This window comes from Orussus abietinus, unplaced genomic scaffold, assembly GCF_000612105.2.
Source record: "Orussus abietinus isolate OABI.00-Male unplaced genomic scaffold, Oabi_2.0 scaffold10, whole genome shotgun sequence".
Classification (NCBI taxonomy): Eukaryota; Metazoa; Arthropoda; class Insecta; order Hymenoptera; family Orussidae; genus Orussus; species Orussus abietinus.
Genome location: NW_019396009.1, coordinates 635,608 through 662,307, shown reverse-complemented (window position 1 = coordinate 662,307; position 26,700 = coordinate 635,608). Strand labels below are relative to the sequence as shown.

Sequence of the window (26,700 nt, the reverse complement as noted above, 5' to 3'; positions counted from 1 at the left end):
TTGTTTACTCGTCAGGGTAATGTTATTTTAAAGACTTTGGACGTCTATACATAGTTTATTAAGTCAAATTATTATTACACAAACATTCTCTAGTATTTAACAAGAATCTATCACTTGAACGTCACATGGAATACAATTAACATCACAATCGAGGCGCTCGTAACAAGAGTAACATTTGCAAAACACTGGATAACTTGGAGCACATTGTATACGTTTAGACGTAACAATAAATAACGGATGCCCCAATCATATACTTTTGCTTATTCTATGTTCAGACCGGGTATCGCAAAAGGATACGATTTTCCGTCTTAATTCAGCCTTTGACGATCTTTGCACTGCAAAAGATATATAATAAAATGTACAAATACGCTGGGATTTAAACAGTTAACTAATAGGATCCATAAATCCAATACAGCGTATGCAAATAAATGGACATGAATGTCATCGTAACTCAGTCCCTAGATGTGATCAATATTTGTTACGCTTCTTAAATTTACAATTGTAATTCGTCTAAATATTTCTTAAAATGGTACACAATAAAAATTGCAAGATCATAGGTCGTAGTCCAAAATGAAATGATGAACCTGACACTTTTTATTGTCACCTGATTTCTGCTTCGATTCCACGAATGTAGAATTTCAGAAATGTGAGATATATTTAGAAAACAATGAATTGCTTAATACCGTTTCCACAACTGACTGAAAAATGTAATACTTATTTGTACAATATATGCATTGACAAACATATGGCTTTAGGATCTTGCGCTTATTCGTTACCAACATATGCAATTATTAACGCTATCAGAAGTGTGTTATCTTAAACAGTTAAGTTGTAAAGTATGCCCTGAAGTAGTTCAGTCGATAGACTGCAAATAATAAGTTTATCAACATTTTACTCAAATGCGAAATCATCTTCGGAAAACGAAAAAGTCATTTAATATTCCAGCTTTTGCCAAAAAAACCTGTGGGATACAAGATCACATATAAACACGTTTTCAGAACACCCGTGTACTCATTCCTTAATATCTGTACATACATACACTTAACACCATCGAAAGTGCGCATATTGTGGCAATGGGAAGACATGGAATTTATAATACTGATAAATTGAATATTAACGAAAAACAAGAAACCTATAAAATGGAATATCCCCGGGATTTCAATATATCCACATAACGTGCATATCAAACAACCGGTTGATCCCAGTGACGATCATTCACAACATTTACGAGAGGTCCAACACCCCTGAAAATCTTATAAACTCGTAATAATCGTGTACAGAAACTTGAATTAAATACATCGATTGCACTACACCTGTCGATCATACATCTAGACGTACTATATAAATAAAGGAGTCGATTGATTCAGACCTAAAACAATTCATAACAATTGGCAAAGTACTTTCCTTGGCTACTGTCGAAAAATGCGGATAAAAATCGCTGATCGTGTAAACGATTTCGGTATGAAACTTACGGCAGCACGGTCGCATACTCCTTACCCTAAATGAGATCACGCGTTCACGTGCGATCGCAATTGCGTGAAGTCTCGATGATCCTTGGCAAAGTATCAAATCGTGTAAACCGTTAGTCGATCTCGTTGGATCTCCTTTTACTGTTCCTTGGGTCCATCTGAGCCGAGTCGATGTAAAGTAACGTCGAGGTCGGCGAAGGCGGTAAAGAAGGCGATGGGGGAGGTCGTGCTGCGAGTGCCTCCAATTCGCCACAATGGAACTGACACACGGTACTGGAGGTGCTCAAAGTCGACTCGGATAGCATCCCTTTTCCCTTGCATCTTTTCCGACTCCTCCCATTTCTCTTATCAACCTCCGTAGTTCCTTCAACGATATCCTTCTTCATACGGAAAAATGACTTTCCCAATCTGTGGCCGAATAAAGAAATGCTATTAATTATTCAGAGTACCAGGATACATTGATTTTGCAGAAACGATTTAAGTAATCAAACGTGAGAAACGATGCATAACGTCCCTGCAGTTTTTTCGTTCCCCACTGATTTCCATTACCTAGGATATTGGAACTGTGCAAAGTGCCTCGACGGTCCCATAACGGCGAGTAGAGGACATAAAAACAATGTCGCGTACAGCCAGCTGATTCCCATGACTAACAGTAGAAATATTCCAATTTGTATGTAGGCCAACACACGCGATGGAAGCATCAGAGCACCGGCAGCACCGCTGGTCACGGCTGCCATCAAAGTTGGTCCTCCCATTTGTTCCAACGCTGCCTTCACCCTATCTATTCTACCCTCGGAAACGCAAGCTCTGTAGCTCACTCCGTAATGCAGACTAAAGTCAACGGCCAGACCTGCGATATGAAAAATATGCAAAAAAGACGAATTTATGACTTGTCAGCTAGACAGCGACATGGAATACAGAGTAATTTATTTAAACGTTTACCTATTGCAGTAGATACGGCGACACTTTCCAATACATTCAGTTTCCATCCAAGAAGGACTAGGGCCGCTATCGTCACTACTATAGCGGCTCCGATAGTAATAATCGCGTAGAGACTAACCAAAGGGTTTAAGGTGACAAACGCAAGCACCGTGAGGGCGAGGATCATGGATACAACCATTGCCCACATGGTACCTTCGTACAAAGTACGTTGCAATTCGTAGAACTCGAATCGACTGACGAACCAGCCACCACGCATACCTGGGGGTGCACTGGCAAGTTGTTCTTGCATCCACGTCTCAACCTGTACAACGTACTTGTATTCATTAATCTATATTTTTTAAATAATTCTCTTAAAGCACCAACACACTAACCTGATTGTAGAAATTATCCATTTCGGAGAAAGAGAGCGTGTAAGCATATGTACTATCGTACTCAACAACAAGGCCTTTGATAGTGGGTATCGGTGGTGGTAACGTCTCGAGTGTTGTGTGGTTGGTCGAAGATACGGACATGGTCTCGGGTGGTAGTTTTAAAAATTTCAGCCCTGCCGTCACTGTACCACCTTGGGTCCAATACTGAGGTGGAGTTCGGTGCAACTCGGCACTTGCTTCAGCAGCGCACTGCCTTAATACGTTGGGAGCGTAAGGAAATGGATTTTTCTCGCAACATGGAGCTCGATCAATGTGGGCATCTATGGGATCCTCGCAGCGTCGTTCCATCCAAGAACGCATAGACTCGACGAAACAATTGGGGAGAAGAGGTCCCGTCGTGCTGCGATAAAAGACTTGTCCTCGCAAATTCCGACAAAACTGTTGCAACCACAACTGAGAGTTTGGATCAGAAACGTCAAAAGTATCGTCCCATTCCAGTGTACCCCTTGTATCTGGATTTAAGTAGTCTCCGTTGTCCACTGGTTTCACTCCCCATACAAATCTTAGCGGTAACACTTCCCCACCTTCTCCCTAAAAATATAAACATGTGCATTTAGGTAACTGAACATTTTTCTATACATTTTTTGCTGTTTTCAGATAATGTTATTACCGTTTCAAGTTTCTCAAACCAGAATCGCCGAGCATAGACCAAATCGTATTGTTCAAAAGGGTGGGAGCTATCGAACAGCTGAAAATCTGGAGAATCCGGTAATTGCAACCCTGGGTATCGGAAAACTACGGTACAGGCAGCTATAGCGATCGTTCCTAATCCCAGGAGCCACAGCCATCTTAAATTGATTGCAAGTCGAACGAGAAACTTTCCGAAACCAACTGTAATTTTATCCGTAAATATCCTGAAGGGTCTTATAATTTTTCTTGCGATAAAATTGGCTGGTGACAGGGCCGTAAGGCGACAGTGCTCCGATACTACTACACTTGCCGGTAACCAAGTGATCATCAAAAAGAAGTTGGCGATAACTGTCATACCTGAAAATAAACTGAAGGAAACAATGGTTTAGATTCATTTTCTTTAAATATAAGAATAAAATCCTTCTCGTAGCCATTTGTACTTACCTAAAACAATTTATGGCAGTAACGTTGCTTACTATCGAGGCAAAGAATGCAACTGCTGTTGTTAACGACGTAACGAACATGGAAGGAACTGCGTGTTTCATTGTTTCTTGCACCAAATGAACCAAACCGCCGCTGTTCAATTTTTGTTGTTTACCACATTCCCATACTTTACAAAATATAAATGCGTCATCTGCTCCGATACCTAAACATGTGATGCATATTTAGACAAAATTCTCAAGCTGCAATAATTACTTCTGCATCACATGAACTTTAAAAATTAGGAATGAAATCAATATTTACTCACCAACGGCAACGACAATCGCTAATAAATTCATGAATGGAAAAAATGCAATCCGTAAGATAAGAGTGTAAAGCGCATATGAGATTCCAAGGCTGAAAAGAACAGCCAAAATAGTGGATGTAGTTAAGAGAAACGATCCAGTGTATGCCCAAATGCAAACAGTTACAAATGCAAAACCAGCCAACACCAAACGGGAGTCTGACATCAATAGGCGATCAAAAAGAGTACTTTTTAGGCCTAATTGCATTCCCAACACACGGAATTTCCCGTAAGTTAAGGCTTCTACATTTAGTTCCCTGTAGAAGTTCAAACTGGCAGAGCTTGCAGCAATTGGAAGAAATAACATTGCAGTACGCAACGTCACATTGGATTTATATGCCGATCCTTGTTTCTGAAACAATAATTCACATTTTAATATTACATTCTTTTTATTTGAGAAATCTAAATAAATAAATACGATTGTCATAATGTATTTACAAATTCAACTTACATTGGCTGGTATAAAATCGACGTCAAGAAGGAAATGAAGCAGATGATAAGGAGCGTTATGAACATAACATTCTACTGGAACGCGTCTTTGACAACGCTCATCTTCTGCACAGTCAGGAGTTAATTCTAGATTATGGTAAAAATATGCACATCTTTCTAGAATTGTTTCAACTCGGCTAAGATCATTTTCAGTAACACTCAAACAAGTAGTCTTGTTAGACAACAAGGCAACATAATTAGCGGGTGACCAACTTCGACAACATTTTCGCCCATTACCACTTCGTTCCGTCTCCATTTCGCAAAGAGAAGAAAATTCTGAATTCGCTCGAAGAAGTGCATCGATACGACATTGAGCTAAGACTCCATCAACTGTCCATAAATTTGTTTCTTCTGAATTAGAACCAACGACGACACGAGCATAAGACGAACTTGGTAAATTACAAAAAAAACCATCTTCGCCTAAGAAACTATGATCATTGTGGACATCCAAATTGTGGGAAAGATCTTTATTTCTTAGTTCTCGTAGTTCTTCCCATCTGTCTTTGGCTTCAGCCCCATCTGTTTCTTTCGTAGTATTATTTTTAGGCTTTTCATATTTTTTGCCTTTCTTCCTATTTTTTGGCTTCTTCCTTAAAATACCTGAACTTGTGTGATTACCATTTCGAAAACTGGTAAGGTTCTACAACAAATAACCGCAATAAGGTTTAATTTTTATATTTTTTACCACTACTGATTAAATCTGGCTATCATACCTGTTGAAGAAAATGATAATACTCCAATGGATTATCAACTAAATTGCCTCGTGGTCTTGTCGCATCCATTAAGTTTTGCCAAGCAGTTAGTCTTTGGGCCAACATAGTTCCTCTAGCTTCAAAACCCTGTACATATTGTAAATTAATATTTGAAACTTATTTCACTTAAAAATATTTCACCTACATACATATAAATACATGAATGTTTGATGTACTTACTAATTGTGGGTCAGAGAAGTCTGGGAATTTTTTAGTCGTTAAGGGCACGATCAAACATGTTGTTGAAAACACAAAAACAGCTACCAAAATAGCATATGGATGATGCGCCACAACCCGAGAAAACCACCACACTTCCATTTTTATATATTTTATAATATTAACGGTTACATCGGGTTTAATTTCCAATGTGAATTAAATTCTAAGATGAATTAGGCCATCTTATTTGATATCCGTTGGATGCTTTACATTATCGATACTGTCCTAGGCCTCCACCATTATCTTCTAAGATTAGCCATTCAGTTTTATTAAAATTTTGCTGCTCCTGATTGACATGTACAAAATGCATTGATTTTTTGCACACACTTGTTGGTTTCCAGCTGTTCAAAGTCATTGGCAAAACCGGCATTTTCCACATAATTCTCATTTTACTGTATAATTTAATACATATTTTATTAGGCAACCTTCTGCATTCCCGGAAGCTGGAAAGAAAATTTAAATGTAATTATGTTTATACTAGAATCAGATCAGAAATTGCAAACTGACAGTATAAAGTCAAAAATTACGCACGCCCATTCAAATAAAATACATAACTGATTATTTTCAAGACATTTACATATGCATGGTTTTTACTTTTCTCTTATAAATATCATTAATAACAAACGTAACAAACCTTTCAATCGTAACAATCCAACTTCAATCGGGAAGATCCTGCTTATTTTCTACATGCATGCATACAACAATTATGAGAATGTGTATTTCTGAGCGTGCTTACCATAGACCATGTAGCGAGAAATAGAGAGTAACTCTCTGGTTGATATAAATTCACTAACTTCGAGATGAAATAGGATTGGATATTTCCAATGGAGCGATATTTTAGAATTGCCATAAAAAAATATAACCAATCTTGTGCATTTGAAGTATTTCTTAGAGAACAATGAAAACAGTATAATTACTAATGTATGACTAAAGTGGGGATTCCCAACATTCGATGCTGATGACGCATATATCACACTTGGGCCGAAATGCAATGCCGAATTGGAAGTAAACAAGTGAAAATGTGTATACAGACGGCTCACATTTTACCATACTAATTCATACGAGCGTGATAAAAATTATCTAACATCCTTTTTTGATCGACATCCTTTATTCACACTGCGAACGCACGGAAAGAATCAGCCGAAAAGTTCCATGAAAAAAATGGAGCTCTTGAGAGTATTCTACTTAAGTCTAATATATTTTCAAGCAAGTCTCGCTTTAGAGTAAGTACATGCGGTTTGTGAATTTCATTGTTCTGTATGTTTCCACAAATATTTGATATTGTCACGAATTAACAGATTTGCTTTTCATGTGTGGTGTCATTCAGCATTATTTCTTATTTTAAGGAAAGATTTGTAAATAATTACACGATTAGGAATATAATTTTTTAGTTCTAATTAATAAGGTCTCTAGACTTACTGGTAAGTAGAAATTACAATAATGAAAACTACCATTTAATACATAGGATTGACCTTTATCGACAAAGTTTTGACGAACAAGAGAACCGATTCTTTTTTAAACCGCACCCAAATCCATGGGATAATAATGACTCCGTTGCATTAAACAAATTCATGAACGTAAGTATCTCAATAATTAACTTGAAACTGCAAACCGGTATACTGATGAATTTATGCAAATGCAAACCAATTGGTAAAATCGATTGATAAAAAATATTGACTGGTATTTAAAAAGAGATGGTGCTATATGATTGAGTACAAATATTAATAATACATTATGTTTTTCTTTATTTAGTCGGAATATTATGGAATTATAAAAGTTGGGAATCCAGCAAAAGATTTCAAATTCATTTTTGATACTAGTTGGGCAGATGTATGGATCCCATCTCAACATTGCGGTCTGACGGAAATAGCATGCAGTAAGAAATTACTACTCAAATGACAGCAATGAAAGCCTTACAAAAAAATACGTCAATAAGATATACATAATCTCCAAAAACTTAATTACACTTTTGTTTTATTAGGGTTGCATGCACGATATGATGGTCTAAAATCATCTACGTACAAAGAAAATGGTACATTAATTAAAATTAATGGATCAAATTATTCCTTAGAAGGAATTGTATCCATTGATGAGTTTCATGTGAGTGCAAATTCCTTTGAAATTTTAAAACTCTAAAACATTATTTACAGCATTGCAGATGTGTAAATGTAGTATTTTTTAACAAAACTTTGCATAATTGACATTTCATATTATTTACTTTCATTCTAGCTACCTCATCTACCCATAAAAAATCAATCATTCATTGAAATGACACACATGTCATGGATTCCATTCGCACTTCAAGCAGCTGATGGGTATATTGGCCTTGGGTTTCAAAGTTTAAGCAACACTGGTACAACACCATTATTTTATAATTTTCGAAAACAATATACTAAATCATTACCAATTGTAACATTTTATATGAATAGGTGAGTAAAAGAAGTACTCCCATTTTTTAATAAATATTTAGCTGTAAAAAGTGGTTTAAGGAAGACAATACTTAAAATTGAGAAATTGGTGTAATAATTTTTTATACTCTTTTAATTTAAAATGTGTTGTTTTCCATTAGGGATGCTACAACAGATAAGGCGGGGAAAGTGATCTTTGGAGGAGTGGACCGAAAACATCTTAATAGTAGTTTAACTGAAATTCCTGTAAAGAAAAAAGAATATTGGGAAATACAGATGGACAGGTATAATTTATCTAACTCTGAGGGAACTGTTTGCTGTTGAAAAAAAACACATTCAATACTTAGTCACCAACTGTCTATATTTCAGAATGGTTGTCGACTTTTTTAATAAATCCTACCCTGTATGTCAAACTGGATGCACTGCTATAATCGACACTAGTACACAGGCTATAACAGGACCACCAAAGGATATTACAAGAATAAATAACTTGCTGGAGGCCATTGAAATTTTTCCATTTTGGCCTTATAGATACATGGTAAAATAAAATATACACGAAATATATTTTATCACAGGTTTCAAATTTACTATAACTCGGAACATAAATTGAGATATTTTTAACGCAGTAATTTCTTCCAGGTTAATTGTCGAGAGTATGCTAAACTACCCGATGTGGAATTAGTTTTTCTTGGCAAATCATTTATAATTAATTCAAGATATTACATTGACCATGTAAGTTAAAACTCATACTTTGATGTCAATGGGATATATTTATTTATTTTTTATTTATTGTGTTTCAGTTGACTTATCAAGGTGTAGAAATATGCTTGTCGCCATTTGTGCCTGATCCAACTCTGGTCAATATTTGGGAAATAGGAGGAGCATTTTTAATGCAATTTTATACAGAATATAATTATGATAAAGGGACAATCAGCATTGGTAAAACTGTCTTCTGAATAATGATTATACTTTTGAGGGGTTTTCTTCATAATTTTCCCTAGAATGTATCATTTCCATTGTTTGTCCATTTTCCAAAAATTAAAAATCGAGCTGTAGCCTTTCTGATGATGTCTTTATATCGTTATCATTAAGAAATGTTATTTATTACGTCTCAATAACATCCTGGCCTTTCCTCGATTCATCTCGCTTATCTCCATGCATGATATACGGATTTATAATAAATTCGTGAATCATGTATCTTGCATACCTCATGCCGCTCGGTTCTTGCTTCTGATTGGTTCGCTAAGATCACGTGACTCAAGCGATGATTCTACAAAACGACTGCAGGAACTTTTCTGTCGCAGTGTTACTGGCTGCATTTCACTTTATTATATGCGTTGCGCGTCGGCATCGGTTGTATGATTAGTGCGAATTGAGAATAAAATTGTAATTACGTGCCCCGAGTATTCGCAGTACATCACACCCAGGATTTGGAAAAAATGTGGCATTCGATTGTCTGGGGGCTCTTCGCCTTAGCTCTGGCTAATGGGGATTTAATAAGGTAAGCAATTGCTGCAACGCGATATATACACATTTGGAATGTTGCTAATTTTCGCAGATCCATATTTTTGGATTAATTATATTGATGCTTTATGTTAATTGGGGAAACCTAATAAGTTTTCTTGGTTGTTATATCTTTGAATCACTAAATCATTGTGTCAAAGAAATTGTTTATTCTGCTTATATTTTATAATTATTCTCGTAAAGGTGACTGTTACTTAATATTTTGATTAAAGTTAATATCACCAATCTATACAAAATAGTTGCAAATATTTTCACGATATTGAGTTGAAATAATAACTTCTTGTCCAAAGATTTCCTGTTCATAAGATGAAGACTGCTAGAATGGCATTAAAAGAAGTAGACACTGATGTTCAGCATGTTCTACTTCACCAGGGAGATCCTACTCCAGAACCTTTGTCGAATTACTTAGATGCTCAATACTACGGTGTCATTGCCATTGGCACGCCTCCACAAGAGTTCAAAGTAGTTTTTGATACCGGATCGTCAAATCTTTGGGTACCATCCAAAAAATGTCACGTGACTAATATTGCGTGTTGTAAGTATCTCAAGATAACGGCAGCATAATGAGAATGTGTTCTAATTTTTTGTTTCATTTGCAGTACTTCATAACAAATATAATAGCAAGACATCGACTACTTATGTTGTCAATGGCACCAAATTTGCTATTCACTATGGTTCTGGAAGTCTATCTGGTTTCTTATCCACTGATACGGTGACTGTAAGTTGGAACTCTTCTTTTTGATGCCTGAAACAATGCAAGATTATAAAACTGCAACTTTTTATAGCTGGCTGGTGTTAATGCTGCAAATCAAACATTTGCCGAGGCGATGAGTGAACCTGGACTTGCCTTTGTTGCTGCTAAATTCGATGGTATTTTGGGAATGGCTTATCCTAGAATTGCAGTAGATGGTGTAACGCCAGTTTTTAATACTATGGTTCAACAAGGCTTAGTGCCTCAAGCAATTTTCAGTTTCTACTTAAACAGGTAAAGATGCATAATGTTGGTATACTTATAAGCAAAACTTAACAAACCGGTAAATTGTAATAATTTATTTATTGTCCAGGAATCCATCTGCAAAGATTGGTGGTGAAATGATACTTGGTGGTTCCGATCCTGATCATTATACCGGCGAATTTACATACGTTCCAGTATCTCGAAAAGCTTACTGGCAATTTAGAATGGATACGTACGTAGAATTAAAATCCTTTTGCACATATCCTTTTTGATGTATGTCAAACACTTCTGTTTTTTCTTATAGAATGAAAATAGGCGATCAGGCATTTTGTAAGAATGGATGTGAAGCCATTGCTGATACTGGTACTTCCCTAATTGCTGGTCCTGTCGAAGAAATTCAAGCTATCAACAAAGCGATTGGAGCAACGCCAATTATGGCTGGAGAAGCAATGGTATAATTCAAATTACATTCACTATCATATGAAAATAATTACTAACTCTGTATTTTTCTATAGGTAAATTGCAATGAAATCCCTAACTTGCCAACCATAGATTTTATAGTTAATGGCAACAGTTTTTCTCTGACAGGTGAAGATTACATTTTAAAGGTAAGTTAGAATGATTTTTAATCATGAATTTTAATCATTACTGTGTTCTTAAACCCGTTAGTTTATAGCTTAACTCCTTTCTATCTGCATTTGAAACAAAATGAAAGACCTCGTAATACGATTCGTTGAAATATTCCGTTTTTGTTTATATTATGATAATGGGGTCGTAAGCTGTGATAAGTGGAAAGATGATTCACATGTCCCTCTTATTACCTACAAGTTTATACTTGAAAATAAGTCGATTAGAAATCCATGCAAAGTTTGTTTAGTTATTCATATAACATGTTTGCCATTAGTACGCTAAAAATACGTGCATGCTTTAGCGACAAGAAATTTTATTATAAAAATTACTAAAATTTACGTGTCTGAATATTTTTATCTGTTATTTTAGATGTCTCAATTTGGCAAAACTATTTGCTTAAGTGGTTTTATGGGTATGGATATTCCTCCTCCCAATGGACCATTGTGGATTTTGGGAGATGTTTTCATCGGGCGTTTCTATACCGAGTTCGATATGGAAAACGATCGCATAGGATTCGCTATCGCAAAATGAATCTAGCCTGCAACAATCGCTGTTGTCATTAAAAGTATAATCGACCATTTTTATAATTATAACAAAGGGCTGTAATTAAAAAATTATAAGTTTCATTTTCATAGAATAAAATGTATACATGAATAGTTAAGACTCAATGCCGTGAACAAATTGTAGATCGGATTCCTCATCAATTGGGAAATTATTGTTCTTTTGTTATAAATACTCTTTATAAAATATGACACCTATATATTAAAAAAATGGACACTGCTCAATAGGCATGAGATTAAAATTAACTTATATAAAGAGTTGGCTAAGATATCAATGTAACTCTCGATTAATTCGTTACATCTGACCTGTAAGTTATGAGATTGACTTTGTGTAATTATTTAGCAGGGTAAATAAATATTTCATTTTTCAAATGTTGCCCTTAAATTGTGCGTATTCCATCCATTACTCGGATTGTACTTATTTCATATTAACAGTGCGCAACTAGATATGCGTTCAGAAAGTAAAAAAAAAGAAACTTTTTACCACGTTGCACTGTGGTTGAGTTTTCTCACAGTAATAAGCGTGTAACTACTTCTGATTGCATTTATTTTCACCTTGTTATAAATTATGATTTACACTTCTTAAACTTACGCTAGGGGCCGAAGTATACGAATCGATTTTCTTCACTTTTTGTAGGAAAACAACTATCAAACAAATGATACCCGATCGTGAAGAAAATCCCCACGAGTGTACGTACAAGTTAGAGGCTCCTGAAATTTATCAAATCATCCCACGGTCTCGAAAGAAAACAAAAATATGCGAGATCTCTAAGTCTTCTTGCTCGTGCAGATATTATGTCATCGATCTCATGAATGGAAAGGGTTTCTGTACAATATTTAGAGGGCGATTGAAACACGGAACAGGTGTAACTAGAATTTATCAACGAGCCATACATTCTCGGAATAAATAAGTAGAAATTATAGTTACTGAGTCAAGTAATTCCTCGTTAATGTTAGACAAACGATAACGCAAAGTTTTCATTACCATAGCCGTATAACAGCCTTTATCCATAATTTGTACAATTAAATCCTGCCCCTGTTATAAGTTATTCCACGTCAAATGGTTTCAGAACGGCACGGTGAAATAAAAAAAAAAAAAGAAAACAGTTTTACGCTTGCATTGAAAAATTTGCCATGTCGCGTTATGCATTCGATTTTTATTTCAATTTCTGTATATCCTTTTTACGATTAACTGCAGTAACGTTCTACAATACTTCAACAGTAGTGGTGAAAAATTTAAACAACTGTTCCTTTTTTTGTTTTAATCGTACACCCATGAACGCTATTCGGTTCACCGGTTACTTCCGATAAGAGACAATCGTTGTACAAGTCTAGAAATAACCTATTCGAAACTGTCGTCGTTGAATCGAGCAATCACTCATGAATGTTAGACAAACAACACCGCAAAATGCATCGTAACCATTGTTGCATAACACATCCGTTACCCATATTTTGTACAACTACATTTTGCCCTCGATACAGGACAAGCTACGTCAAAGTTTCACAGTTATACTGTAAAATCGGCCGGGTCATTATTTCATTATGCTTTCTTCCCGTTTAAACGATTTGCAGATTTATACCAATTTCAACTTCCTTCTTCCGATTAACAGCAGGAGAGATATACGAAATCTCGACAGTAGTGGGTGAGAAAAGTTTTAATCGTACAGTTATTTCCCCTTTAATCATATGCCGCGTACACCCGTGTACCATTTTGGTTCATCGGTTACTCCGGATATCCGAGAATCCCTTGACGTCTCATTCCCTACTTAGTATACTTAAACCGAATGGGTTCTCTTATATTCGGTCTCGACTTAGCGCTTAATCGAATGCCTACGGAATAAAATTAACAATAGTAAATTCTTATACGCGCGGTTCCGCCTTAACGCTCGCGCGTCCAAGCATACTCGCCTCGATAAATAAAAATATTGCGCTTAAATTCAATTTATTATGTATATACACACAATACACATTGTTCGACCGGTGATGGAGATGCCGATCACTTACCATCCACCCAAAAGGAATTGATTCAGTGGCGTTTCGCCTTCGTTTCTATCGTCAACGCAATACCCCTTGATCTAACATTTTCGATACCCGATCAACTCCAGAGAGTTTTCCTATAAAAAAAAAACCCCCATTATGTCACTTGTTGCATTATAGAGTAAATGATATTTTCATACCAATTACATACATTTAAATACCCTTACGCGAATAAATGGCATACTCACACAGGCTTGGAGACCTTGGACGTGGAATTCGTGCCGGCTACGGTATTTCCGAGTGCTTTCTTTTTACTATTTCGGCATTTCCTAACGTAAGCTTCTATAAGCTGAGCGATCTTCTTCGGATTAATTTCCCCCGTCTTATTGTGGCATATCTACGAAAGGGCGAAGAAATTGTCAAATTAATTTTCACCGGTTAAGGCCTAAAAAAATTGACAACGTCGACGACGGGATTTACCTTAGGGACAGCTTTGCGCATGATGTCTTTGTATTCCTCCTTCGTGACGTGCTTCTTCGTATAGTGCGGTTTCAGAACCAACTTAACTTCCTCCACTACTCTTTCCTGTCGATTTAGCTTTTTCAAGAACTGGAAAAATACACCGTTGAATTATTCACACATTACCGACACCTTGAAGAATGATAAGGAAGGCGATCGCGGACTACCTTATCCTTGACTTGCATCTCGACGGCGGAGCTCGGAAGGTCGTCCAAGATCTGCAGCTGATTCTCGTCCATGCGAACCCCGACTTTGGGGTTGGTCGCTGCGAGAGTAAAGAGTTGAAATAAAATACGGAACCCCGCGTCGCCGAGTCTCGTTAAAGTGAAACCTTGATACGTACATTTCTTTCTCTTATCTTTCTCGGCGCCCTTCTTGACCCTGGTCTTGCCGAAGGGCTTCAGAACGGGCGAGGACCCGAAGAGCACGTCGAACGCGTCCTTCTTGTCCTTGGGTTTGGCCGCGGCGTTGTTGCTCTTAGCATTCGCGTTTCCAGGCGGAGTATTGTACGGGGCCGGGCTGGGCGGATCAAAGATCCCGTCGCTCAGACTCGAGCCAGGGGAGTACGGGGACGACATGTCGATGGCGTCGCCCACCATCTCGATGGTGACGTCGCTACCGTTCTGTCCAGCGGAGGAGTTGTTCTTGTTCTGGGCGGCCTTGCTGCCGCGCAAGGGCGAAGGCTTCACCGCGTTCGCGAAGACGGTCGGCAAGGGCGGCCTCTCGTTGGGTCGCGTCTTCGCCTGGCTGCTCGGCGAGATCCGGTTCGACTGAAAACATGGATTTATGGATAATCTAGCCTCCACCTGCCAAAAAGGCTACACATCGTTACCAAGAAAAATCGGAAACGGTTCTCCTCGGGTACCCAAGGAACCCTCGAGAAATCCCCAGGTCCACCTCCCGGGTCGAACGTTGCGACTCTTGTGCACCGTTCGACTCGGGTCGCAGAGAAAAGGAGAGGAACTCCGAACCCACCTGCATCAAGTTCCTGGGTCCGCCAAGGGGGGCGCCCGCGTTGAAGATGTTGCTCCTCTGGACAGCGGCGGCCACCGTGGCGAGCACCGGGTTCATGGTCGCGGTGAACTGGCTAGGAGCGGTCTGTCCTCCCTGCTGCGCCTGCTGGACCTTGGGCGGACTCTCGCTCTCGGCCGCGCTCTCGACCTCGACCTGGCCCTGCGGCGACCCGTCCCGCTTTGGCGAGGGCCTTTTGATAGTGATAACGGATATGACCTTCGGCTTGTCGAGCTGCTTGTCCGCCCCCGGCGCGGCTTCCTGAGTCTGGACCTGCTCGCCGAGGGCCTGGTCGGCGTCGGCGGGCTCTCGCCGCAGCCCGCCCGGCGAGTCCCTCTGCCGGTTCCTCTCGTCGCAGGGCGTCGCCTCCTGGCTGGCCGGCGGGGTCGGCGACCTCGACTTGGTTGGGTCGAAGGGGTCGTAGGCGTCGGGCGAGGTCGGCGGCGAGGTCGGGGGCTCCGGGGGAGTGTTGGGTCCGATCTTGAGGCGGAGCTCGAGCTCCTCCTGGGCCCGCATCTCGAGCTCTTCCTCGACCCTCTCGTCCATGCGCTGAGTCTGCTGCTCCCGGTCCTGCTCCTCCTCCTCGTCCTCTTCGTCCTCCTCTCGCTCCTCCCCCTCGCCCTCGCCCTCCTCGTCGGCGTCCTCCTCCTCTTCCTCCTCCTCGTCCTCGTCCTCGTCCTCCTCCATGAGGAGAGGGTTGACGCCGGAGGTCCTGGGGTTGACCGAGGGCACGCTCATCGAGAACTTCGGCTGCTGCTGGGGCTCGGGCGGGGTCTTCGGGCCCTGAGCCAGGAATGGCTCGCGCTGCGGCGAGGCCTGGGAGAGCTGTCGCGCCTCCGGGGTGGTCGCCGCGGCGGGCCGCTTGTCCTCGTCATCGCTCAGGACGATCACGTCCCGCGGTGAGGGCGTCTGCTCCCTGAAGGGCGACTGGTCGAGGTCGATCACCGCGACGGGCTTCTTGGTGGCGGCGATCTCCGCCGCCCGAGACTTCTTCCGCTTTTCCCTCTTGCCGGGCCTCGGCGACCTCGGCTTTTTCTCCTTGGCGCGGTCTCGCTTGGACCGCTTCGGCACGAGCGGCTCGACCTGGAGGACAGGCGGCGGCTCCCTTCGTCGGCGTTTGGTCGGCGCCAGCAGGGGGATGGTCTCCGGAAGCTCGGGTAGCGCCCCGGGGGTCGGCAGGGTCTCGTTTTCTTTGTTGAAGCACACGCTCACCAGGATGTTGTCGCCGCTCGCAAAGACTTCCTTCGAGGGTGGGGGTGTGCGCGCCCGCTTCGCCTTCCGCTTCCTCTCGAGGTCCTTCGCCCTCTTGGCCTCCTTTCGCTTCTCCTTTTTCTTTTTCTTGATTGCTTCCTTGTTCGTCAGGATGACCGTCAAGTTCTTGGGCGGGACGTTCTCCAGGACCGGCGGCGAGGGCGACCAGGCTCGCGGGCCCAGGTCGGCCGGGGGCTCCGGGGATCTCGACCTCGACCTAGACCACGAAGGCGTCCACTGGGCGCTCCAGGACCTCTCCCTCTCTCGAGAGAATCGCCTCTCGCACTCCATGATCTTCTCCGCCAGATGCTCCCAGTTTCGGTCCCGCGGCTCTCTGGACGGCGATCTCTCCTTCGACCTCGACCTGCTCGGCACCTTCCTCTTGCGTTTCTTTTCTCGCGGCTTCGATGTCCTCTTCGGGCTCTTCGTGCGCGACCGCTTCCTCGTCTTCGAACGGCTCCTGGACTTGCGCTTCTTTGGCTTCTCCTTACGCTTCTCGCGCGACCTCGTCCTCGACCTCGACTTTCGCTTCCGCGAGAGCGACCCTCGGCGCGCGCCCCTTCGTCGGGGGGAGAGGGACCTGCGGCCCCCTCTGGACGGGGATCTCGACCTCGTTCGCGACTTCGACCGCGATCTTCTTCTCTTCGAGACGGAGGTCCTCTTCCGCCTGATCCTGACCGGCGATCGCCTCCTCGACAGCGACCTGCATGCCCTGGAGTAGGACTGCCTCTCCCTGGACCAGGACCTCGGCGGTCTCGAGCGCGACCTGGACCTCATCCTGGAATACGATCTGCTCCTTGGATCCCTGGAGAACGACCTCCAGCTCCTCGACCTGCTCCTGCTAGCCTCCCTCACGTCCCTCCCGTACTCGTCCTTCCTCGGCCTGTAAGGCTTCTCGGCAACGATCTTCCTGACGTCGTACCTGGGTAGTTCCTTCCTTTTCTCCTTCTTCTTCGCCGCCTCCTTCGCCTTCTTTTTGTGCTTCTCCTTGTCCTTGTCCTTGTCCTTGTCCTTGTCCTTGTCCTTCTCTTTCTCCTTCTCCCGCTCCCTCTCTCGTTCCTTTTCCTTCTCCCTCGACCTCGAGCGCTTGTCCTTTTCCCGATAGGGTCGTTCCTTGGTGCTCTTCGAGATCTTCTTCCAGGCCACCTGGTTCTCCGAGGCGATGTTCTCCTTGTTCTTCTCCGCGTCCTTGCTGCGGTCCTTCTTCCTCTCTTTCCGCTTCTTCTTGTTCTCGTCCTCCTTCTCCTTGGACTTCTCCGCCAGCTTCTTCGAGCTCTTGGTCTCCTCCATGATCTCGCCCTCCTCGATCTCCTTCTCCTTTCTCAGGCTCAACAGGGTCAGCTCGTCCTCGAAGTTCATGGCCTCATCGGTCTCGGAAATGGCCTCGGTGCCCAGGCCCGCGTATCCCGGAGGAGTCCTGCAGATCTCGAGACCGTCGTTCAGCTTGTCCTTGGTTGGAGTTATCGGCTCAAGGCCGCTCTCGAAAGGAGACAAGGACTTTCCGCCCCTTGCCAGTTCCTCCTCATCCTTCCTCGGGGTATACGCGCTCTCCGACTCCCAGACGTCGTGTTCCTCGGTTATCCTCTCGTCCCCGTCCGTTTCCTTTTCGAGGGCGAAATTCGCGGTCTCGTCCTCGACCTCGAAGTCGAAGCTGGACTTCTCCCTCTCCTGGCTGAGCTCCTTGTCCGCCATCGAGGACGCGTCCGTGTTGTCCTTGTCGGGCCCCGAGAATCTCTCCTTGTCGTCCACCAGATTGTGTTCCTCGGCATCCTCTTCGTCCTCCTCGTCCTTCCTCGTCCTCTCGATCGCTCCCTTCTCGAGTAGCTCCCACTCGCTGGGGATGTCCTTGGACTCCAGCAACTCGGAATTAGCGGGGCTCTTCGAGGTTTCGTCGACCCCTTCGAGGCTCATCCGAGCCTGGTCTCTCTCCTTCTTTTTCCTCTCCGACTCTCCCTTAACGGGAGACACGGAGGACCTGACGGTGTCGGCGATGGAGATAACGGTGTCCGAACTCTTCTCCGTCAGGTCGATCGTGGAGAGAATCGAGGTCCTTTCTTTGGGCGACTTGGAGGTGGTGGCCCTCTTCCTGGACTTTCTGCCTCTCCTGCGAGACTCGTCCTCGGAGGACGAGGACGAACCGGATGCGCTTTCGTCCTCGCTCTTGGCGGATTCCTCCTTTTCCTCGTCGTCCTTGTCCGATGCTCTCTCGTTCCACCTCTCGCGTACCGGCGACCCTTGGTCGTCGTCGTCCGCCCTCGACGCCGCGATTCTCATTTCTTCGCCCTTCTCCTTCTCCTTTGCTTCGTCCTGAATTTCCACCTCGTCCAGTCTCTTCTTCTCCTCCAGTCCCTCTTCGAGGTCGTACAGCTTCTCGTCCACGCTCTCCTCGGACTTGGTCGAGACCTTGTCCTCGTCATGCACCGTCCTCACCTCTTCGACCTCGGCTTCCCGATCCTTGTCCTTCTTCTCGCAGCTCCCCGACTCGCGTCCTTTGCTCCTCTTCTTCGATTTCTCTTCGGGCTCCTGGACGACCTCCTCGGTCTCCACCTTCGAGTCGGCCTCTTTCCTCCTCTCCTTGTCCTTCCCCTTCTCGGGCTCCTTGTTCACGTCCGCCTTGCCCACATCCTTGAAGATATCCCCGGTTCCGTCGTCGTCGTCACTATGGAAGGCCTTATCGCTCGTGCCCAGACCCTTCCTGTTCTGGGCGCCCTTCTTGGTCTTGTCCTCGAGCTCCTTCTCCTGAGCGATCGAAATCTCGAAATTCTCGTCCAGCTCGTCGTAGAGATTGCTCAGCCTGTTGTTGATCTTCAGCTTGTTGCCTATCTTGAACGTGATCTTGCCCCGGGTGTCCTGCAAAACGGTCTTCGGGGGTATCTTGCTGAGGGTCTGCCTCTCTTTCCGAAGGGACTCAACGTAGGGGTCGGAGGGCTCGGGGATGTCAGCGAGGTCGCAAGCCTGCACATCGCCCACGATGACGTCGTCGTCGTCGGGGATGTCCGGGATGTCGGGGGGCAGAGGAGGGGGCTGCAGGGGCCCGATCTGCTGGGAAAGCTCCTGCTCGGTGTGCCGAGCGACGTCCATAGTCTCGGAGGAGTAGACGGAGAAATTGGGACAGTCCGCCTGAGAGTCCTCGTCTTCGTCGTCGTCATAGGCCGTGAGGCGGATCGCGGGCCCTGGAGGTTGGGCCCGACTCTCGAGGGCCGCCGCGAGACCCGGAAACCGAGGAGGCAGCGGCGGAGGGTCCAGCGGCACCGGGATCGCGTATTCGGGGATTCGCGCCCCGTTGGTCTCGTGCGGCTTCCTGTGGGCGCTGTCGTTGCTGTCGCTGTCCGCCGTGAACGGGTCGTACTTGTCCTCGGTCTTCTGATCCTTTGGAGCCTCCTCCTTCGGCGTGTCGTCGATGACGAGCTCCTGGTCGCTATCGGCGTCCTTCTCGCTCCTCGAGTTCTCTTCGAAGTCCAAGAGACCCGAGGGCGGCTCGGGTGGCGGCAGGAGGGCGAGGGGGTTCTCGGCCTCCTCGCCGAGGGCCTCGCCCGGGGCCTTGTTCGGGGTCTCGATGTCGCAGTAGATGTCGCACTCCTCCTCCGGCAGGGGTGGGGTTCCCGGGGGGAGATCGGGCAGCCGCGGGGGGCTGGGGCAGGCGTCGGGGCCCTCGCGAAAGAAACCGCGTCGAGGTGGAGGCGCGCGGGGGCTCGGAGGGAGCCCCGGCGGAGGACCGGGCGGCGGGCCCGAAGGCGGGCCCGGCATCCCCGCGGGGCCCCTGGGCCGAGGGAATCGGTCGAAGTACTGGAAGGGGGGCCTCTCCATCATCGGAAAGCGCGGCCGCTCACCCCGGAAGGGGGGCATCTGGGGGTTGCGGCCGCGGAACCCCGGGCCCCCGCAGAATCCCGGCGGACCACGGTGCTCGAACCCCGGAGGTCCGAAGCCATTGCCGAAGCCTTCCCGAGGCCCGGGCCCGTAGGCGCCGGGTCTGCCCCCCGCCCCCCCGTACGAGTCCCGGCCCCCGTAGGTCTGACCACCCCCGTGGCCGTTCCGACTCCCCTCTCGGTATCCACCCCGGAAGCCGCCCCGGTTGCCGCCACCCCGGGGCCCGTTGAACATCGGGGCCTGCGTCACGCCCTGGGGGTCGACGCGCGTCGAATCCAAGGGTCCGTCCGGCTCGGGAAGGGTCCCGGCCTCCGGACCCGGCTCTTCCGCCCTCTTCGCGGGACTCCCGTCGACCTTCGCGGTTCCCTTCCGCTCCTCCTTTTTCCAGTCCTTCTCGTCGTCGTCGATCGCCAGGCTCCCGTCCGACTTCAGGCTCAGCTTGCTTTTCCGCGAGTGCCAGACCTCCTGACTCCTCAGGATACTTCCCACCAGGTCGACGACGTCCGAGGGCTCCGTCCGCTGCATCGGCTCGACCGCCTCGACAACCCCCTTCAGGGCCAGCCGGCGTCTCAGCGAGGGCGCCGCCAGACGCGGCCGCGTCCCTACTAACACGTCGCTTCCTGTGGTTTCCTCGTATTCCGTGTCGGACCTGATTCGGAAACAGAGAACTTTTTCATCCCACTGGCGTGCATCGGGTCGCGTCGCGTTCCGCCGATTTCGAAAATTCCATCAAGACCGGATAATTCGAAATTTCCTCCATTCGAGAACCCTCTTCGAAGATGCTTCGACTTTGAGATTTAGGAATGGCGCGAGGTTCGAATCGCGACCTCCGGGGCAACGGGGTCTTGAAAGCAATTTTCCAACTCGGTTGGTACAAGGGAAAGCCTGAAACGAGACGCGAATGCCCGGAATCGAATAGAAAGAGAGGGTAAAACGGGAAACTCCGACAATCGTATCGTATACGTATACACGTAATATATGTATCGATAGAAACGAAATTAATATTCGAACAATGTGTATTGTGCGCAATCATCGGAACCAGATATTAAGAGGCTTCTGGTATAAATAATTTTCCTCGCTCTTCAATGCCGAAATACGTCTGTCCATTAATATCCTCCATATCTTCGTATAGGAAATTTCCTACAGAGAATCCTACGCTCGTGGTTTAATTGAATTATAAGCAAACAATTTTGTAAACCCGACTCATCCGAAGAATAATACGCAACGCAACGTTATTCCTTTCTACCTGCACTTACCTTGGCATCGTGTTCCTTGCATTACAGTTTACTCGTAATACATACACACGACTCATTTTTTGTTGGACGCATTCGGATAATTTCGTTTTTAAGAGAACAAACATGGATTTTCACCGAATCAGGGAGTCGTAATTAAGAGGCCGCTATTTGTGCACTCGTCTGGCAAGCTTTACGGCAACGTCGCATTAATAAAATTCAAAGCATGCGCAAGCATGCAATTTATTACTGTCAATTTATTACTGTCTGATTTTCTCGTGAAAAATATTTTTCTATCAGAGTCCGCTAGCACATCTTTGACGTGGAACGAGTTTGCCAAAAATATGGGACTTTTTACGGATAAGCCAACGAAGACGATCACAAAGGCGGTTAGAGCGAAAAAGATACAGAAAAAGTGTTGAGAAAAACTTTAAAGGACTCACCCAGGTGGGCTGTAGTCTAAGCCTAGGCCATTGCCAAAAAGGCTGACTTGCGCGATCCCGGATCTGTATCTGGCATTTATGAGTTCGGAGCGATCGGAAACGGGAATACGGTCCTTCACCACAGGAACCAGCAAAGGAAGACTCGCGCTGAACTTGTCCATTCCCAGGGTCCCAGCTAGACGTCTCTTTATTGTCTTGATGCTTTTCGCCACGGAAGACACGGTCCTTGCGCGTCGAGTTCCCTTTCGCTTCCGCTTCTGTAATGGATAATGAGTAATTGATAATGAATCGTAGTATTACATTGTAGAATCGCCGTGTAATGGAATGGGGGAATTAATTAATGGTTTCAATTACCTAATAAAAACTCAGTTAGATAATTCAAAAAAAAATCGGAACGATGCGATCGATTGCATTGATTATGACTAATTAAGAGATTAGCAGATACCTGACAGAAATTAGGTATAAACTGGTACCGGATGCTGAATATCCTAATACAAAATACAACAATAACTTTAATGTTGACTTTTTTTTCTAGAAAGTCTAAGAAAATGGATTTCAGATATTCCGCAAGCAAAACTCATCATCCGTGTAATAGTAGAACCGATGTACTTGTTCAAGAAGTGAATTTATATTGTCTTTGAAATATCTCATAATTGATTGAAACATTTTTCAAACCAAACTCCCACACAGTGTACCGTACAAGGAAGCAGAGAAACCATTACATCGTACCGATGCACTGAAACGTGATGTACAAAAGAAAAGCCAAATGCATCTATTCAGAAAATCTTTTATTCACACAAACTAGGAACAGGGAAGATACATATTAAAAAAACATAGATTAAAAAAAAAAGATATTACGGAATACGAGCACCTTGACGGTTGGTTCTTTCAGAAACGCGTTTCAGAACTTCAACGACATTGGATTAGTACTCGGTAATTAACCTTAACGCGTGAGTTTAGACAAAGGCTTCCGGATGCACATAAGTTTCGATCCACTGTATGGATTAGTGAGCATTTGGCCCTTACTATTAGGATGATGTTAGTGACCGTTTGACGCTTAAGTCAGTATTAATGTACCTTGGTTCTCTTTGTTCTCTTCGTGTACTTCCTCCTTGTAGAGGACTGAGCCACTTTGACGTAAGTGACGATCTCTTGCTCCACCCCGTCATCGTTCACCTCGGTGATGCGCACTTCGCGAACTAGAGTCTCTGACGTTCTGCTTTTGACTTTGCGTTTCTTCGTTTTCCGTTTTTTCTCGGCCCGTTTCGCAGACTTCTTGACGACGCCCGAAGACGAGCCGATTACTTTGACTCGGAGACGACCGTTCACCGGGGAGCGACTTCTACTGTTCTCCCAAACCGAGTCCATACCAGAAGAGGTCGACGGTTGATCGGGATCGAACACGACTTCGCGTTCGCGCACTTGTCGAGCTCTACTGCGATCGCGATCGGCGCGGATGTTAGCGCGGACGCGTTCCGTTTGGCGAGTTCGAGGAACCATGCGAGGTGACGATGAACTGTTCTCTTGCGGCAAATGACGGGTACGACCGTAGGAAAGACCAAGACGCCGAGCTTCCTCCATGAGATCTGGCACTTCGTCTTGATCGATATCAACCTAAAAGAAGAAATGTTATAATTGTTAAAACCAGACATTAGGGTCCCATTATGTAAGATGTGGCTTCCAAAGTGTGAAGAGACGTGACAATTCTAGTACATTAAAAGTGAAAACCTATCAGAGTTTTCACCTTTGCCTACTAAAAATGATAGATGGATACACATCGTGATTCCTTACCGCTTCTGCATCATTGTGACTGTTTTGAGAACATTCGGGGCAGTACCACTCATCCATAGGAACCTCGTTCATAGGAGGAGTTAAGCATTCGAGATGATAACCTAAGTCGCAACCATCGCATAATAGCATACGATCCTCCCGATCGCATTGTTGACAAATCTCGCAGAAGGTTGGATCTTCTTGTATTTGTTCCTCTATCTGTGTTTTAACTTCAATTGGCATGTGCTTTATAATCTGGAATGAAACAAAGATGCATGAATAATTAAAACACCTGTTTGAAAATTAACCAATGGGAGCTTTGAACTTTAATTCTAAGTGATATTAAAAATTGTTTTTTAGTACCTTGCCACCTAATCTGCTTCTGATGTGAATAACAGTAAATGATTGACGATCTACAGGGCAAGTATTGATGTTTTTGCTCCATTCTATCAAACATTCCAGGCAGAAGCAGTGATCACAGGATGATGGAGATGCTACTTGTTGCTTCCTAAATGACAACAAGCAAATTGGACATTTTTCTGTGTGTCCATTGCTGCTATCGGAATCGCAGTCAGCAGTGGTCGAAGTCGCAGGTACAACGATGTCAGGTGCTGCTTTACTTTTTGATTTTGGCTTTGCTTTAGAAGCAGTGTTTGCCTCGGAATCATCGCTCTCCCAATCTGACTGCCATTCTGAACTACCATCACTGTCGGCTACAACAAAATTTTTTTTTTAATTGTACAATATTTACAATACATCATTTTATTATACTTGTTAGGATTGTAGCAAGTTATCGTATAAGTAAAAACTTTCTTATTCACAGAGGAACCGCCAGACAATCTAATACTCTGATAAACTAACCGAGACTAGATAATCCCTCTGCTTCTGATGCATTGCTGTCAAAACTGGTATCATCCTCACTAACAACTTTCTGTAAATTATTACAAAATTTCAGGAAATAGTTTCACAGTCTAATCCATCAATGTAATATATTATTACTGCTTACATAATTCCGTCTTCTGGTAGCAGGCTTTGGAATATCACTATCGTCATCACTTGATTCTCCTTCACTTATCACCCTCTGTAAGTATTAATTTATCAAATTAGAAATAGATTATGGAAATGTTTAGAAATAAATTCATATCAGAAGGGAAAGGCATTAATGATTGTGTATCTATTATACTCACATAAACTTTCTTTTTACAATGTGTACGGATAATAATGGATTCATCACTGCTATCGCTGTCTGATATAACATATCTTATACGTTTTGATGGCTTTGGCACTCGCTCGCCGTCACTTGACATCTTCACGCCTTACGAATACCTTACACCTGCTGCATTTACTCGAACTGATCTGCACACAGGTTCCTTAACATTGTTTTACAATGGTATTTACTTTCATACTTAAATGTATATTAAATATGAGAAGCAAAAATGCAATAGATTTAATAATGATTTTGTAAATGGACATTATCTATACTGAATTATAAACTCTTAACTTTAACTGTATTATAATGTTTTCAACTACATTTACCGTAACATAGTCTATCATTTTATTTTTGTTGTTCATTTATTAAGAGTATTGGCATTGTGTAATGAAAATTTTTCTAAACATAATCAAAGCAATTTCACATACATTCACAGTCATCTCTAGTTTAAATCTTCTTTCACGGTTTTAAAATATCCATTATATGTACCATCTGTTTCTTAATAAATACACGGAAACAGTAGACATGTATTTAAATCATAATATAGCGCATTTCGACCAATGCAACCAACTTGTTAACCAAGAACATACAAACCTGATATGAATTAAAAAGAATACCAATATTATTAATCCAAATAATGCCTCTCACAAAAATAATGTCAAGTGTCTAGATTTTTCTCATTGAACAGTATTTGTGTTACGTAAATGAACTTGGACAGTACTTTTGATCGTAAACCTCAGATTAATAATAGCTAAATGATGATACTTCCGAAATACAAGTTACGATCAGGGATAAATTACTTTGGGTAGCTAAATTGTTCTCAGTTAGTAGATACCAATGAGCATACACTGTAGTTTTAAGCAGACTAACAAAAGATATTACTTAAATTACATCCAACAAAGTATTTTTACAGCACGTAAGTTCACCGTTTTCGCATACAGGAAAAACGACCGAGATACCTGAGGTGAGCATTCTATGGTGGGTTAAGTACCTAGAGGAGACCCAGAATCTCGAAATAACGCCAAAACGAGTGAACACATTTCGTTTAAAAAAAAAACAGTGAGCCCTACCTACGTATCATAGCGCCTCAGACGGTAATTCGCTAATTTCCTTGAACTCGGTTTCCTACTCGAGCTCCGGACAGGATCACCAAACACGAAACGCACAGTCACAAGTCTATCGTGAGCTACGAGTAAGATGTTCACCTACTGCCGGCATTATTGTATACCGGCCTTAATTCGAAGTCCACCGATTACTTGATCGAGTTCCCAGTCGATTTTGCACATATCAAACGATGTCAAACTTTCGAAATATTGACAGCCGAGGGTACGCTTCCTACTCCAAATCGGCGGACATCTTGGCTCACGACGCCGTTGCGACGTTGCGCTATTTCCTCTCCCGTCGCTTTCAAGATGGCGGCCGACACGCGCAACCATGTGCGACTTCCTCATCAATTTTGAACTTGCAACTCTTATGTACGGAACCAGGGAAATTCTTTGAAATCGCTCCTTACTTACAAAATTCGATTGAACGTCACAAAATTAATCACAGCTGAAACCGGATCACCTTACATGCATTTTCGGGCAATCCCCAAAATTCCGGATGTCAAACAGAAGTACAGCTGACGGAT

The 26,700-nt window shown here is 43.7% G+C and overlaps 4 protein-coding genes across 9 annotated transcripts; 2 read left to right on the top strand and 2 right to left on the bottom strand.

The window, feature by feature from the left end:
• Positions 1-39: 39 nt before the first annotated feature.
• LOC105699789 (protein dispatched) lies at positions 40-6,430 on the bottom strand. Its single transcript, XM_012425088.1, has 11 exons — positions 6,348-6,430; positions 5,678-6,156; positions 5,459-5,584; positions 4,708-5,385; positions 4,221-4,608; positions 3,917-4,118; positions 3,453-3,840; positions 2,783-3,373; positions 2,412-2,712; positions 2,019-2,319; positions 40-1,877 (listed from the first exon to the last, which is right to left on the bottom strand). Exons 2-11 carry the CDS (start codon positions 5,813-5,815, stop codon positions 1,583-1,585), a joined length of 3,408 nt encoding a protein of 1,135 aa, XP_012280511.1. The 5' UTR covers positions 5,816-6,156; positions 6,348-6,430; the 3' UTR covers positions 40-1,582.
• Positions 6,431-6,683: 253 nt separating this feature from the next.
• Positions 6,684-9,181, top strand: LOC105699697 (lysosomal aspartic protease). Its single transcript, XM_012424888.2, has 9 exons — positions 6,684-6,936; positions 7,179-7,290; positions 7,466-7,589; positions 7,695-7,813; positions 7,943-8,142; positions 8,283-8,405; positions 8,491-8,659; positions 8,761-8,853; positions 8,922-9,181. The coding sequence occupies exons 1-9, from the start codon at positions 6,866-6,868 to the stop codon at positions 9,075-9,077; spliced, it is 1,167 nt and encodes a 388-aa protein (XP_012280311.1). The 5' UTR covers positions 6,684-6,865; the 3' UTR covers positions 9,078-9,181.
• A 216-nt stretch (positions 9,182-9,397) lies between these two features.
• Positions 9,398-12,175, top strand: LOC105699698 (lysosomal aspartic protease). The gene is made up of 8 exons (XM_012424889.2): positions 9,398-9,622; positions 9,936-10,180; positions 10,245-10,363; positions 10,431-10,630; positions 10,710-10,832; positions 10,905-11,052; positions 11,116-11,208; positions 11,600-12,175. The coding sequence occupies exons 1-8, from the start codon at positions 9,561-9,563 to the stop codon at positions 11,759-11,761; spliced, it is 1,152 nt and encodes a 383-aa protein (XP_012280312.1). The 5' UTR covers positions 9,398-9,560; the 3' UTR covers positions 11,762-12,175.
• Positions 12,176-12,320: 145 nt separating this feature from the next.
• Positions 12,321-26,423, bottom strand: LOC105699695 (nucleoprotein TPR). Of its 6 annotated transcripts, none has more exons than XM_012424880.2 (14): positions 26,141-26,423; positions 25,048-25,230; positions 24,867-24,941; positions 24,722-24,791; positions 24,224-24,573; positions 23,882-24,115; positions 23,168-23,704; positions 22,091-22,347; positions 15,262-21,064; positions 14,630-15,056; positions 14,454-14,551; positions 14,248-14,376; positions 14,016-14,164; positions 12,321-13,904 (listed from the first exon to the last, which is right to left on the bottom strand). In XM_012424880.2, the coding sequence occupies exons 2-14, from the start codon at positions 25,165-25,167 to the stop codon at positions 13,886-13,888; spliced, it is 8,268 nt and encodes a 2,755-aa protein (XP_012280303.1). In that variant the 5' UTR covers positions 25,168-25,230; positions 26,141-26,423; the 3' UTR covers positions 12,321-13,885. The 6 variants fall into 6 exon arrangements, with proteins under 6 accessions (XP_012280303.1, XP_012280302.1, XP_012280304.1 ...); XM_012424879.2 differs by having other exon boundaries at positions 25,048-25,216; XM_012424881.2 differs by having other exon boundaries at positions 25,048-25,216; positions 26,145-26,423.
• Positions 26,424-26,700: the final 277 nt, after the last annotated feature.